Source organism: Octodon degus, unplaced genomic scaffold (assembly GCF_000260255.1).
Source record: "Octodon degus isolate 3935 unplaced genomic scaffold, OctDeg1.0 scaffold00073, whole genome shotgun sequence".
In the NCBI taxonomy this organism is placed as follows: Eukaryota; Metazoa; Chordata; class Mammalia; order Rodentia; family Octodontidae; genus Octodon; species Octodon degus.
In genome coordinates, this window is record NW_004524649.1 from 8,126,974 (window position 1) to 8,141,017 (window position 14,044).

Consider the following 14,044-nt stretch of genomic DNA (forward strand, 5'->3'; position numbering starts at 1 on the left):
ATTGATGTGTGTAGGGCTGGCTAGGAGTTTTCCTTGTCCCTTCAATTGGCTTTGAGCAACACAAATCAGTCCAGCTGAGGTGCTGAAGCGTAGTCTCTGAAGCAAAGAGGACAGGGCAGTGTTTCCCCACCCCTCCTAGCTCCCCAAAGAACACTGTGTAAGCTGAGATGGGATGGAGAGCTGTGTTCCACGTGGGGCTGGGATCAGCCTCGAGATAAGCGGCTATGACTCCCAGGGCATAAAAGATTACACATCAGAGCTGAAGTACTGACCCCAAAACATTAGACACTACCTCAGTCTTGACATGCAGATTACTCCTTCTGCATCTCATTCTCGTCACAGATTGCACAGGTGACTTCAGGCCTCCCACCCATCCCAGCTCACGGCACTCACCTACTTTCTGCCATTCTCACAGTCACTCATCCTCAAGCCACTCCTTATTCACAAATTAATAACCCCGGGCCAAGGTTTTTGTTTTGATTATTCATCATCGTAGGTGGACTTAGGACCATTCCCCCCCATTCCCCATAACTATACATACATCTTTATTTTTGCCATAGGTTGCACTGAAAATGATAGAATGGAATAAACTTGCTAGAATTCTAGTAACTTTTCCATGGGATTACAAATATCAACTTCCTGGGCCATAATGGGGACCAGGAAGGGCTCCTTCTACTTGCTAACCATGGGGTGGTGGCCAAGTTAGTGACCAGAGCAGGCCTTATGGCCGGGGGGGGGGGCGCTGAGGGGTACATGTGCCTGGTGGAAACTGGTGATGGCTCCCTTTCCTAAACACTCAGGTATGGGCCGGGGAGATAGCTCAGTAGAATAAGTGCTTGCCTGGCAAGCATCAGGGTCCTGAGTTCAATCTCCGGTACTGCAAAAAACAAAACAAAATAAAACAAAACAAAACAAAAAACAAAACAAAACAAAACAAAAACCAACAAAACACTCAGGTACAAAAAGTTTTATTTTCTGGTCACTTAGTTATCTTAATGTAACAGTGCTATTCTTTAAAAAGTTATTCTATTCTTTATTATGAACACCATACTCATTTTAGAGTAACTAAAATATAGAGACTCTGAGGAAAAAGATAAAAATCTTTTATAATCTTCTGTGAATAAACAAATTCCCAGTGCCATTTTGTGGACTCATGCCAGCCTTACATATAAATGCAGAAGTTAAGAACAAGCTGAAAAATGAATTTAGGGTCATGAAATATATCCATGTTACTTGGTCTACTTAAGTGTGTTTCTTACCCAATGCTAAGTAACTAACATTTTCTCATGGAGTTAATGTTCTATGGCATAGTTGTTTTTAGTTTTATTAAGTAAACATCTCATAATTTATTTCCTCATTTTCTTAGGTATACATGAAAGGTTATTCTGGTTTAAAAAATCTGCTTTATGTTTAAAATGAATATAATTTTATAAATGTCTTTTCATCTCTCTTTATCTCCTGAGGCAGAATTTGCAACAGATGGAATTTTAGATGAAAAAGAATGAATGTTTGAAGATTATGAACCTATATAGCCATATTATTCCCCTTTATGAAGATTGTTAGAATTTATATTTTCACCAGAAATGCAAAAAAGTCCATTGTCAGTCCATCTGGATGAGATTTAAGAATTACTATTTTTTTTTTTTAAGTTTTACTGATTTGGTGGGCAAAGTGGTACCTCAGTTTGCGTGGTCTGATATCCTTATGATGGGTTGAGTTGAATCTGTCTTCCTCCCAGTGGTGCCCTTGTGTTCCTACCTTGAGAATGGCTTAACAGGTCTTCAAGCCCCAGAAAGGATTTCCAGCGACCATTTTTCCTTTCTTTTTTTTCTTTTTTTCTTTTTTTGGCAGAACCGGGGATTGAACTCAGACCCTTGCGCTTGCCAGGGAAGCGCTTATTCGTGAGCCATCTCCCCGGCCCACCATTTTTCTTTTCTGAGATTCTACTTTCCATCAGTGTGTAAGAGATCTGGAATGATACTTCACTGTGAAAGATAGGCAGATGACATATGAATACATGGGGTTGGTGAGATAGCTCAGCAGATCAAGCGCCTGCTCAGGCAAGCTCCAGGATGGGAGTTCGATCCCTGGTACCACATGCTTGCTGTCCCTGCCCCTGGGGATGCACCGAGCTGGCCATCAAGACCAGGCATGGAAAGTGTATTCCTTTTCAGGCCTGCAGAATGTCCCTCCCCTGGTCCCAGAGTGAATTTCCACACTAGAAGACTACTCTCAGTCACTACACACGAGGATGTTCTCTGGCTCCCCCCGCTCCTGTTCTGAGCAAGCTTGAGTCTATGTGGATGATGTGACCATTGAGGACCTCTCAGGCTACATGGAGTATTACCTGAATATTCCCAAGAAAATGTCTCACGTGGCAGAAATGATGTACACTTGATAGCCAGAAGCTCATTCGAGCGCTTTAAACCAATGAAGGGTTGTCAAAGAGATTTAGTTAATGGCAGACTTTGTGGCCACTTTGTGAGAAGACAACTCTTTCTGCTCACTGTGCTTGCAACAAAAACTTTTCTTGGCATCTTAATTAAATTCATTCTTTAAATTAAAAAAAAAAAAAAAAAAAAGACCAGGCATGGTGGTGCACGCCTGCAATCCCAGAGCTGGGGAGGCTGAAAACAGGAGGATCACGATAAGTCAGAGCTGAGAAGTGAGATCCACGGGATGCAGAAGCTGTGTTACTTGGTAGGCATGCACAGGTGTTGGCAATTTAGGTTTGCACAGCCCCTGAATGTGGGTGTTTTGCGGAGCCTTGCTCATGTCTCTGACAGAGACAGAAGCAACCAACATGTCCTCCTCGGCGAATGGTTCATAGAGGTGATGGAATGGTGCTCGGTGTTGAAGAGAAAGGATCTCTCCAGCCATGAAAAGTCACGGAGGAGCTTTCAACATGTATTACTCAGTGAGGGAAGCAATGAGAAGAGGCTTTGCACTACAGAATTCCAGCATGGGCAGTGAGGGCTGGCCGGGTCTCAGAGTAGTCACCTGAAGCCTTTTCTCCCATCTTTCCTCAGGACAGAAACAAAAAGTGGAATTCACCCGGCAGCAGCTGTCTCAGTGATTGAGCTGTAGGCTCCACCTGAGAACCTTCATCTGCCTGCAGAGCATAAATCAGGGCTGTCATGTGTCCCTGCGTGCTCCCTGGCAGGAGGCCTTCATCACCTGCTCCGGGCCTTGGCACCCGCTGCCTCGTGTCCGACCCACGTGCTGATTAAATTTTAGAAGGTAGCAGGGGGTCCTTGGCTTGCCCTGATTAATCACTGCCTCTCTGGCAGCCCTGGGCCCCTCCTTTCTGGATGGTGGCTTCCAGGGTCCCTTTCTGGCAAGTGGCTCCTTCTCTACACATCCCAGCTTGGCGACCTGGGGCTTGAGCTGTGTCCTTCACGAGCCCATCTCCTGGAGAGGAAACCACTCTCATTCACGCCTGTCTACACTTCAGAAAGTTCCCTGTAGACCTGTCTTCATTCTTAAGATTTGCCCAGTAGTAGAGCCCCTAAAAAGTGAGGAATCAGGGGCTGGGGTGACATCATGAGAGCCATCAGGATAGCTGTGCTTCCTGCAGATATGAGTGGACCTGGAGTCACCCGTCACCTCTGAGGTTCCCAGTGCTGTTTGGGCAAGACAGGAGGTCCCAAAGTAAGCAGCAGGGTCCCACAGTGGCTTTGCAGTCCCATCAGTCTCTTCTAGGGTCATATCCTTCCCCTGACAGCAGATGCACACCTTGTGGTGCTTTATTTATCCCTGAGAGTGACGACTTTGTCTCTGATTGGGTTTGCTCAGACTGCGTCAGAGCCGGCAGTGGGTGTCAGCCATGTCTATTGGGCCTTGCTCAAGGCTATTTCTGGGAGACCCCAAAGTGAGAAGGAAGTGAACTCTGGGCTGTCTGACCATTCACGAGTCTGTCTTTTCACTTCCTACTTCTCATGTGAAAAACGCTTTAGGAGGAAACCCCATATGTAGACTTCTAAGTTGAAGAAGAAAATTTTGCCAAAAGCCAAGGTGAAAAGATTCCCTCCTTTCCTTTCCCCCTTGCTTGCTGCTTGCTGATTCCTCCAAATACTTATTGAGCATCCCTGGGAGACAGGAACTCAGAGCTCTAAGGAGCCAGGCACGTGGTGTTCAGTGTGAGGCAGGCCAAGCAACTGGGGATGCTGGGGTCTAACCCAACAGCGTGTCCCCTGTGGAGGTCTCTTCTCCTCCTTGCCTTTTTCTTCTTCCTTTTTCCTTGCTGCCATATTGGTTAAAACACACACACACACACACACACACACACACACACACACACACACACACACACGAGCAGGATGCTAAGACTGAAGGACAGGCAGAAGAGGCGCCTCTGTGTGACATTCGTTATAGATGCCTTTGTTTAGGCGGAGGCTACATATCAGAGCGTTCTCCAGCACCAACAAAGCAGCTGAAATAACCAAGAGGAAATCTTTGCTCAAGAGTGACACACCGTCAGTGACAAGATTCTACAACATTGTCCGAAAAGTGTCACTCTGAAACAAGGAAAAACTCATTCCTACAGCCCGGGGAAAAGCCAAATGAGAATTCATGTATTTTTCATCAGGAGCACTTTCTTTTCTAAAATATTTACAGGCTGTCGCCTGAAGATCAGTCATAACAATTTTCCTCTTAGATTTCAGCGTGCTTGGCATGCTCTGCAGAAGAAGCACATTTTGGTGGCAGCCAGGGAGGCTGCGGATGCAGCAGAGAAGAATAGAGCACCAGAGCTGCCTTGTGTGTGGGGGGAAGGAAGAAGCTGTGGAGAAAGATGCGCGCCACACAGGGACCTCTGCCTTGTGTCATTTGCAGTGTAAGTGTGGGTAGAGCACAGGGTACCTAGTGCCTGAGCCAGGTATGACTTTGAATGACAAAAAATGCCTGGCAGTGAAAATCCATGTCTGCTGGGCGAGGAGGCCTCTGCTGCCTGCTCCCCAGAGCACCACTGTCACCTGCTTCTGAGCCTGGGCCGTAATTTCTCCTCCCCAGCCACACAGGGATGGTGAGTCAAGGGGTTGAGCTGCCTGTGTGTCAAGGGTTCCAGCCTTAAGGAGTTCGGGCATTGGCAGGGGCAGCAGCAACACCTCCTGCACCCCAACTGTTCATGGCTAGCCGCCCTTCATGTACTGCCGTGTCTCTCCCAGGCTGGCTTGGATGGGCTGATTTGCCATGGCCTTGAGGTAAGACCCCATGATATTATTTCCTAAGTGGGCTCTGTCCAGGCAGAGTCATGAGCGCTTCTCCGAGGACCTGATTCTGTCTGCTCCAAGGACTCTCTGCCACTCCTAGGGATGTGTTTCTGCAGCCCTTGATGGGAGGCAAGAGAGGCAAGTATCCCAAGGTACGAGATCCTGATATACTTAGAAAGTTTCCTCCACTGTCTTGGGGTAGCTTAGAGCTGGATGGGAAAATGGTCATTTCGGGGAAACTTCATACTTGGGGTTTCCGGTGCTTTCCCTTGCCATCTCAGAGGGATTTCCCAGCCCTGGGAAGGCTGCGTGGCCTCACCAGCAGCAGCACATGTGGGCATTCAAGTGCTGCAGTTTGACAGCAGCCAGGCCACTCTGCAAAGTGTTTAGCAACCAGCTTTCCAATGGAGCCTAGCTGTTTTTTATTTGTGTTGTTTGCTAATTTCCGTGTCTAATCTCAAGGTGCTGGTGTGATGTCACCAGGAGCCATTTTTAAAAACATTTTATTTGCATTTATTTTCTGCTTAATTTATTCCCGTGCCATAAGTTTTTGTTTCTTCAGTTTCTTCTGGGATATCTTTTTCTTCTGTGCAACTTCTTCCTCTGGTTCAGAACAATTTGATCCTTTTCAGTAAGGATCATCTCAGTATGGCAGGGGGAGCTCAGGGATGGATTAATCCGGCCATGAGCTCTATAAGTGTGGCGGCGCATCTTGGGTGCTTTGTTCACCTGGATATGTTCAATAACCAGAGAATCTACATCTAAACCCTTAAGCTCAGCATTACTCTCTGCATTTTTAAGCATGTGCAGCAAAACTTCAGCACTCTTTTTGGGCCACCGACCCTGTGTCCAGCCCCACTGTTTGGCCTGGCACACCTACCAGTTCCACCATTGTGACGCCAGAATGACTCACATTGCTTCTTTAATGTGACATCCTTCAGATACTTGGTGGCCTTTTGGATATGCATACCCTTGATGGCCTGGGCAGTTTCATGCATGTTCTTAAAGTGAACGCGAAGATTTGAGCCTCTTGATTTGCATGATTTTGTGGGGTTTTCTGGGTTGAGAGAGTAGTGAGCCATTTTCACAGGTCATGTAAAGCCTCTCACAGGAAGAGGAAGAGCGATGGTTTCTGGGAGAGTTTCCAGGAGCCATTTTGAGCATGGCATTATCTCTAACTCAAGAACAGCCCTCTCTCCCAGGGTTCCATCAGAGATCTTTGCATGCTGCTCTTTGGAGGGAACTAGGTCAAAAATGGAGGAAGGCCCTTAAAGAGAGGGAGAAAACTGACCCAGATCCACTGATCAACCACCTTGAGTGTGAAAGAGAAAGGCAGGTGACAGCCTGTGGACCTTGAGTGGACCAGCCCATTTCCATGGTGCTGAGGCTGCCTGTCCATCTTGAGATGGGAAGGAGTTGTTAGCTTTCTAGGGCCACAAACCTGGTGACACGAACACCCGGAATGAACTACCTTGAGGCTCTTGGGCCAACATCGGGGATCGGCATGCCAGCGGGGCTGGATCCCCTGTTCCACACCACCTCAGCCTTGGTGACCTCTTTCATAGCCCTTGGTCGGCATATATTTCATGTAATTTCTATTTGCATATGGCTTTCTGCGACCCATCTCATTGTTTTTTGTTAGAAGTAAGGGTTCTAGTTCTATTGGGTTAGGGTGGGTGAGGACATCTGTCGTATTGGTTCACACTCCAGTAATAGCCTCACTTAGCTACCTACAGCTGTAGTGACTCTCTTTCCAAACGAGGTTGCCATTTGAGATACGAGAGCTAAGACTGCTGGGGCAAATATCTGGGTTCACAATTTGACCCCATAACAGAAGGGGAGCATCAGGTAGTAGGTTTCCCTTCAGGCCTTTGAAAGAATTCTACAATGTGAGAGGTACTTTTCCAGGTGGACTGAGAACTGTTCCTAGAGAACCCCACTTCTTATCGGGGCCGCACTCTTAGCTATGGCCTCTGCGTCCCCACTCCCTGAGGGCTGACACTGCTTCCTCCTGGCTGTCCCTTCTCCCCTTACCTCTGCACAAGGTCAGGTCCTGTGTGCCTCTCAGCTCTGTCCCTCATAGCACTCTGCCCGTTCTTGCCTCTTCATCTATAGTGAGGTCTCCCCCAAATCTGTCCTGTCTCCTGAGTGGCTGGGTCTGGTGGCGGTAGGGATGTCTTTACCTTGTTTACACCATCGGCCATGGCCTGCAGCGTGAGCTCTCGGGGCCCATCCACTGTCTTGCCGTTATCTGTGGGGCCCCAGCTGGCGCTGTAGATGTCGATGAGTTGGGGCATGTGGCTGATGGAGGAGGCCTCGATGACGTCAGTCATGAAGGGCTGGTCCAGCATGCGGATACCTGTGGACAGATGCGACAGGGGATGGGGCTTTGGCTCCCAGTTCTCAGGAGACATGGGCCTGGAGAAGAGTGTGGCTCCTAGGTGTGGTTGGAGAGCTGGCAGTCTCAGATGCCCTGTGCATACTATGGAGGCCAAGGACCCAAAGGATGAACAGGCTGTGTGCAGTGGTGCAGGCCTGTAATCCTAGTTGCTTGGGAGGCTGAGGCAGGAGGATCAAAAGCTGGAGGTCAACCCAAGCAACTCAGGGAGATCCTGTCTCAAAGTAGATTAAGAAGGTCTGGCGATGTGGTTCTGCAAAACCCAGGGTTCAATCCTGACTACTGGAAAAGAAAATGGTGCACAGAGAGTCCCCCATAGTCCTGTGGCCCCTGCTCTTGCCTGTCCTTGTGAATTGATGTGAGGGAAACATCATCCCCTAGCAAGCTTGGCTGGGCTCCCAGTGGGGAGGGCAGCCTTTGGGTGAGATTCCTAGCCAAGCAGAAGCTCCGCCTGCAGTGCCACCCATGGGATTGCTGTGACTGGAGGTGCTGGGAGCTTGGTTGCCACTGTGGAGATGTGGGGACAGATGCTGTACTTGGGGAGCGCCTGTTAATGCCAAGAAGAATGGGTTGATAAAAATAGTGAAAGGCCAGTCATTTGCTACTTCTGGCTCCTGGCCTCTGGCCTCTGGCCTCACCATGTCATTGTCCTCACGTGGGTCTGCCACGCTGTCACCTGCCACATCTAGAGGCTGAGTGATGGGACCATTCAATCTTGAAGGTGCTGGGTAAAAACTCGGGGTGTTCTGGGCAGAGGAAGTGGCCTCCGGAACATTGGGGTGCTTTCTAATTTATGTTTGTTAGGAGTTTTTATCCTTACGGGTCTTGACCCAGATATGAGCACACGTATATATGGGGGGGTTCATCCACAGCGAGGGGGGCGCCTGCAGTCACAGGGACGTGGCGCTGGGAACACGGATTCACTGATCACATTAACCCAACTTTCTGGACAGAGACTCTAGGAAGACTTCCACCTTCCTGCCCACGGAGATGAACAATGATAGAGGTTGGCCACGAGGTGGCGCGCGAGGTCTCCCTAGCCCAGCAAGCTGCCGGACTTGGCAACTACAGTACCGTGTCCCGCCTACATGTGTAAAGGGCCTGGGTCTCTGGATTTGTTTGCAATCCTTAAGCAGCTCTCCAGAGCGCCACAGCTTCAGGTGCAATTCACTGTGACCCCGGGGGTGTGGACAGGAGACCGGGGAGGCGGTGTCCCTAGCACGTACAGGGACATCAGCCTCTGCTCAGCTGGAAAATCAGCTCATTTGGTGGGCATCCCGGATGTATCCGGAGCGCAAATAATAACAGAGAAGAGCCAGAGACAAGAAGCTCAGGGGACACGGACTCTGCGCAGATAGCAGGGCGCTGCTTCTGACTTGCCTCTCACGAGTCTTTTGGTTCCAAAAAGGCAGAGACTGTGGGTGTGCGGAGACTTCAACCGTACTTTGAAAGCCACCATACAAATGAAAAATTTAGGTTTGAATTTTCCGTTGGCCTCTGGTCCTGTCCTGTGTGTGAGAAGCTGCCTGGGCCCAGACACCCTCCGGGGTGAACTTGGCTTGTGAAACACCTTCGTGAGAACCTTTAACCTGGCTCTGCCCTGCCAGAGCAGCTGCTGCCACCGCAAGGCTGCACTGTGGATGCCCACAAAGCGAAAGAGCTGAGGCCCCGGGGACAAAGGCTTCTTCCCTGTGGCTAGGTTTTGGAGACCCCCAGGGGGGTTCTCTTGTGACCTCCTGCACCCGTCTCAGGATGGTAATGGGAGCTGTTCACACTGGGCTGGTACAAGGTACCCTGGTTTCATTTAGGCCTTGAAAATGGGAATGCCAGCACAGAGTAGGTTTATGTTTTCTTTAAACTGCTGGGGAAAAAAATCAAGAGAGTTGTTAAAAAAAAAAAAGAAAAGAAAAAAGACAAGAAAAAGACAAGAAAAACAAGGTTGGGTGACTTAGCCTGAATAAATTAAGAACGAATTTGATGCAAAACTTGGAACAGGCCAGACACTTGTCCATTCTCCAGCACCTTGTTGAAAGTTTATGAATCTCTCTCTCTCTCTCTCTCTCTCTCTCTCTCTCTCTCCCCACCCCCTCACTTTTTTTGGGTTAGTGGTGGTGCCAGCTTCTAAATGTCCTGGGACACATCCCTCCCATTTCTAAACTCCTTGTGAAAAGGAAATTGTTAATATCTGATACAGTGAAACATTGGAGGAAGTTCTAGGTAGTTTAGGTCTTCCTGAAGATGCGATTTGCCACTTACAACAGTCTCAATGGCTCTGAGTATCTTTACAAACCATGCATACACATGTTATATTCTAAAATCTCTATTTGAGTCATAGTCAAATGACTATGTCAAATGTTGATGTAGAAAAGAACTGACCATGTAAGTCCATTTATCCAAAGTCCAAACACTAGAAATGACCAATTTTTGCTATTACAGTAAGACAGCTGCTGTTGGGTGAATGGGTACTCACAGCAGGCCAGGGATGACTTGGGGGTCTGATTAGATTTTGTTCTTGTTGGTGTAATGGCCATTGCATTTGTGAAAATCCTTGGGCTATATGCTTCTGATCTCTGTGTTACTATATTTATCTTATACTTAAATTTAAAATATTAGATACATTGCTAGTGCTGTACAAGTTAAAATTAAAAGCTTTTCTCACTCTTGCAGTGGCGTGGCACAGCCTTCTTACCTGCGACCTTGGAGTTGTATGCCACCCCGACCCCGCAGATATTGTTGTTGGCAGCGGCTGAAACCTCCCCTGCGCATCTCGTGCCGTGGCTGCGGGAAATTAAGGCAAGTTAGATCCAGCATCAGGAGTGCTTGGAGGAGAGTAAGGTTCTGTCAGCAGGAAGTGGTCGATTCTCTGTAATGGCTTGGCTGGGGATGTGTCGGTCTGGGGCCACCTGGTCTTTTGTCCACATAGCCCAACGCCCCCGATCTTCCCTGCTGGTTGCTTCTGTCCTGAAGAGGTTTCTGAGACCCTTTTTCACCTGAGCATTTGATCTCGGCTTTAGAAACAGAAGTAGCTTCCTGCAGAAACCACACAGGATTCTCTAAAAACGTAGCCCAATATAGAGCAGGTGTGTGCTGGCTCGCGCCTCTGCTATTTCTGAAGAATGATGGACTTGCGCTTATTTCCAAGGGCCTTTTGAGCCACAGCGTTAGAGACAGAAATTCCAGTGTGAGTTCTAGCAGAGCCCAAATGTAAAATTCCCCAGCTAGTTTAGCATGAGCTGTGTTTGCTGGCTGATGCCCGATGAGCTCTCTAAAGTGAGCCCTTGGGTTTCAGAAGAGAGGGGCTAGGAATGAAGAGGGGAGGCAGGATGAGCTAGGATGGGGCATGGGTCAGACTGTAGAAGCAGCCCTCTGGTGAGTGCCCAGTGCCTTCTGCAGCAGAGCAGGGAGGACCACCCGCCCAACCTCCGGAGGCCAGACCTTAGGCTTTTCAATTTCCCTGCTCAATTGGCCTGGTCCCACATGTGCAAGATAGCTTGGGATGTAACTCATTTTTCAACCAGCAGTGCAGAGTCACAGATTCTTGTCAGAAAGTCCAACCCCACACCCCAAACCAGAGGTCTGGTTTCTGTCTAAAGCTCAGATGAGAGAATAGCTGCATGTGAGGAGACGGGCGGATGATTGGGACGCCCTTTGACTCCTTTTGCATAGTTTTTATCACTTGGCTAAGTAGAGGGGGACTCTTTGGCTTCGTTCCTGTAGAGATCACCGTGCTAGAGTCACCGTCACACTGGCTTCCACACGGGAGCGTCAACCCTACCCACGTCTTGCTCTGTGCCAGGGACTCCGTCTCCGTCTCTCTGATCCTCATGTCAATCCTTCTGGGTGGGAGAATCATTCCCACTTTCTGGCCTGGGACATTAACTCAGGACTCCCTGGTTATGGAATCAATCCACAAGCCAACAATCCCCGTGATGTACTTGTCTTCCATTATTCACTATATTTTTTTCTCTTGAGAAAAGATTCCTTTGCCCCTCAAACACCATGAAATTCCCTTATCAGGCATGCACAGCATTAGCTTCCAATGAAGAAAATTGTGCCAACATGTTTATTATACTCTTTTACAATCTTTATAATTTTCCTCATAAACCTCTTAAATCTGTATTATGCTTATGTCTTTTAGCCAAGGGGGGAATTTCAATGATGAATACTTCTCTAATGCAGATAGAGGACTAGAAATAAAATAAAATAAAGAGTATAGGCCCCCCCCCCAGTGTCTCTGAATAGCTATATCTACCTTTAAGGGAATCTCGAAGCTCTCTTAAAAAAATGCTAGAATTGGTCTTGAAAGCCAGCTGAATTTTATTACCCAGGAGGTGATTTCAGAATCAGTCCATAAAGACACGAGGGAAAGGTGTTCATCTCTTCCTAAGCCATTAGGTGTCACCAGGGTAAAGTGTCAGTTTACATCAGCTTGGAAAGAGCAAGCCAGGGAGTCTCTGTCTCACATACTCTTCCACAGCGTGTTGTGTAGGTTCTTCAAAATGAAATACGACTTTTAATAAGGAACAAAAAGTTAATTCCCAGAAATCTTTCTTATCTGAAGGTTTAATGCCACCATCAATCACATTAGTTCCCGTGGAGATAAATATTTTTTAGCACCCATTTGTCCTTCTTCCTTGCCCCTCATCTTGGTTGCTTGAGCAATAAATGTCTTCCCTCTTTCTGAATTTATAGTAAACTTTTTTACAGCCAGGAATCCCATCTAATCTGGAATCTCTCACTCTTTAGGGCCTAATAGAGAGTGTGCTGCATGTGGAACGCTCCATAAATACTGCCTGTGGCAGGGATGACATTTCCGCAGGGAATGCCCATCCAGGAAGTGTTCCACACTAGCGATTTTATGGACAGCAGCACGGCCAAGGAATACAGATCCACAGATAGAAACACTGCCTTACAGTGGGGCACGACTGCAAGACTATTGACAAAACAGGGGCCTCAGACCTCGTGAGTAGCAGGCGGCGCCGAAATGGACAGATGTCAAGGCCGCTCAACATCATGGCCCGGCTGAAAAGGTAGGGCCACCCATCCATCAAGCAGCCGATCAATAGTTCCTGAATTCCAGCAAGCAAAACGCTGAGTTGTTAGATCTTGACGCCTCACAGCCAATCAATGCTATCTCTTCTCATTACTGATGCTCATTAAATGTATGATATTTCCTACCTTTTTTTTTTTTTTTTTTTTGCAATTTGGGTTATTATTTTGTTTAACCAAATGGATTTCTCTGATTGCAAACGAGGAGAAAATTATACTCTGTTTACAAATTTCTTGACTGTGTTTCAAATATATCCCCGGAGCTCACATACTGCCTGTAATTATTAAATGCTTCACCACAGAATAAATACACTGACTCTGTGAAAAAGGAAACGTCTTGCAAAATCTCACCAAGCCCAGGGCAGGCCATTCTAATACACATAGCCCCTTAGCGCAGGTCTGTATGCGTCTCAAATTTGTTTTCCTGGACAGTCCTTGGCTTGGCATTTTAAATATGTTCTTAAAGCAACGCCAGCTGGAAGGAAGAAGAGGTGGTGGGAAAGCCCACAGGGATGCTTCGAAGGCTCAGCACATGACACCCAGGAGGAGGGGTGCTCCTGAACTGGGTTTCTCACCCAAGGTCAATGCTTTATTACTGGCTTGGGGGTGCAGTCGCTTCTCCCCCTTCCACAGCAGTGATGGGGAGCCAGTGCTAGCTCCTGCCCATTGTTCCTGCATCCTGTGCACCTTTGTGGGGGCAGCATGGTTGGAGTGGGGTGTAGGGACAGACCCCTCCCTGAGCAGAGGTGGACAGCCCTTGCAGGAGCCTGGAGGCCAGACGTGGTGCCACTTCTAGAAAGGATGCTGCAGGTCCTGGGTAAACCTCTGTGGCCCTGCAGCTGTGAGAGGCTCCTATGCCACCAGCTGTAGGTCCTGTGCTGGCCAAGGGCCATGGCTGGACCTGCGGCTTGGGCTTGGGGAAGCGATCCTCCTGGACTGTGATGAGGAAGTTGCTTATCTCTTCCCCCTGCCTGCGAAGTCTCTGCATCTCCTTTCTCTGGGCAGCCTGCCCATACCTTTTCTGCCTCACCTCTAGGGTGAGCCCTTCTTAAAATATGACCCCCCTGTGCCAGTCTCTAACATCCAAGTCAGTAACCCAGGGCACCTTCTGAATGTAGCAGTACCTCCTTCTTTACCATCTTTGCCTAGAGCACAACCTTGCCCCAGAGTACACTTGCCCTCCCACCACAACTCCACCTGTTGCTCTCACTCCAATCCTGGACTAATGTCTCCCACAGGGGCTCTAGGAGCTGCCCGTATCACTTAGTAATGGCGTGACCTTGAACAGGTGCTTAAGATCTGTGCCTCAGTTTCCAAAATGAACATCATTTGGAGGGTGCCATCCAGAATTACTAGAATTAATATGAGATGCAATAGGAAAATATGG

General features: G+C 48.1%; 1 protein-coding gene across 1 annotated transcript in view; it reads right to left on the minus strand.

Moving 5' to 3' along the window:
• Pcsk2 (proprotein convertase subtilisin/kexin type 2) overlaps positions 1–14,044 on the minus strand; it is a 273,661-nt gene that overhangs the window by 18,607 nt on the left and 241,010 nt on the right. The window contains exons 7-8 of the mRNA XM_004635605.2: positions 10,298–10,386; positions 7,394–7,569 (exon numbers count right to left, since the gene is read on the minus strand). Coding sequence (XP_004635662.1) covers positions 7,394–7,569; positions 10,298–10,386 — 265 coding nt within the window. The remainder of the gene's footprint in view (positions 1–7,393; positions 7,570–10,297; positions 10,387–14,044) is intronic.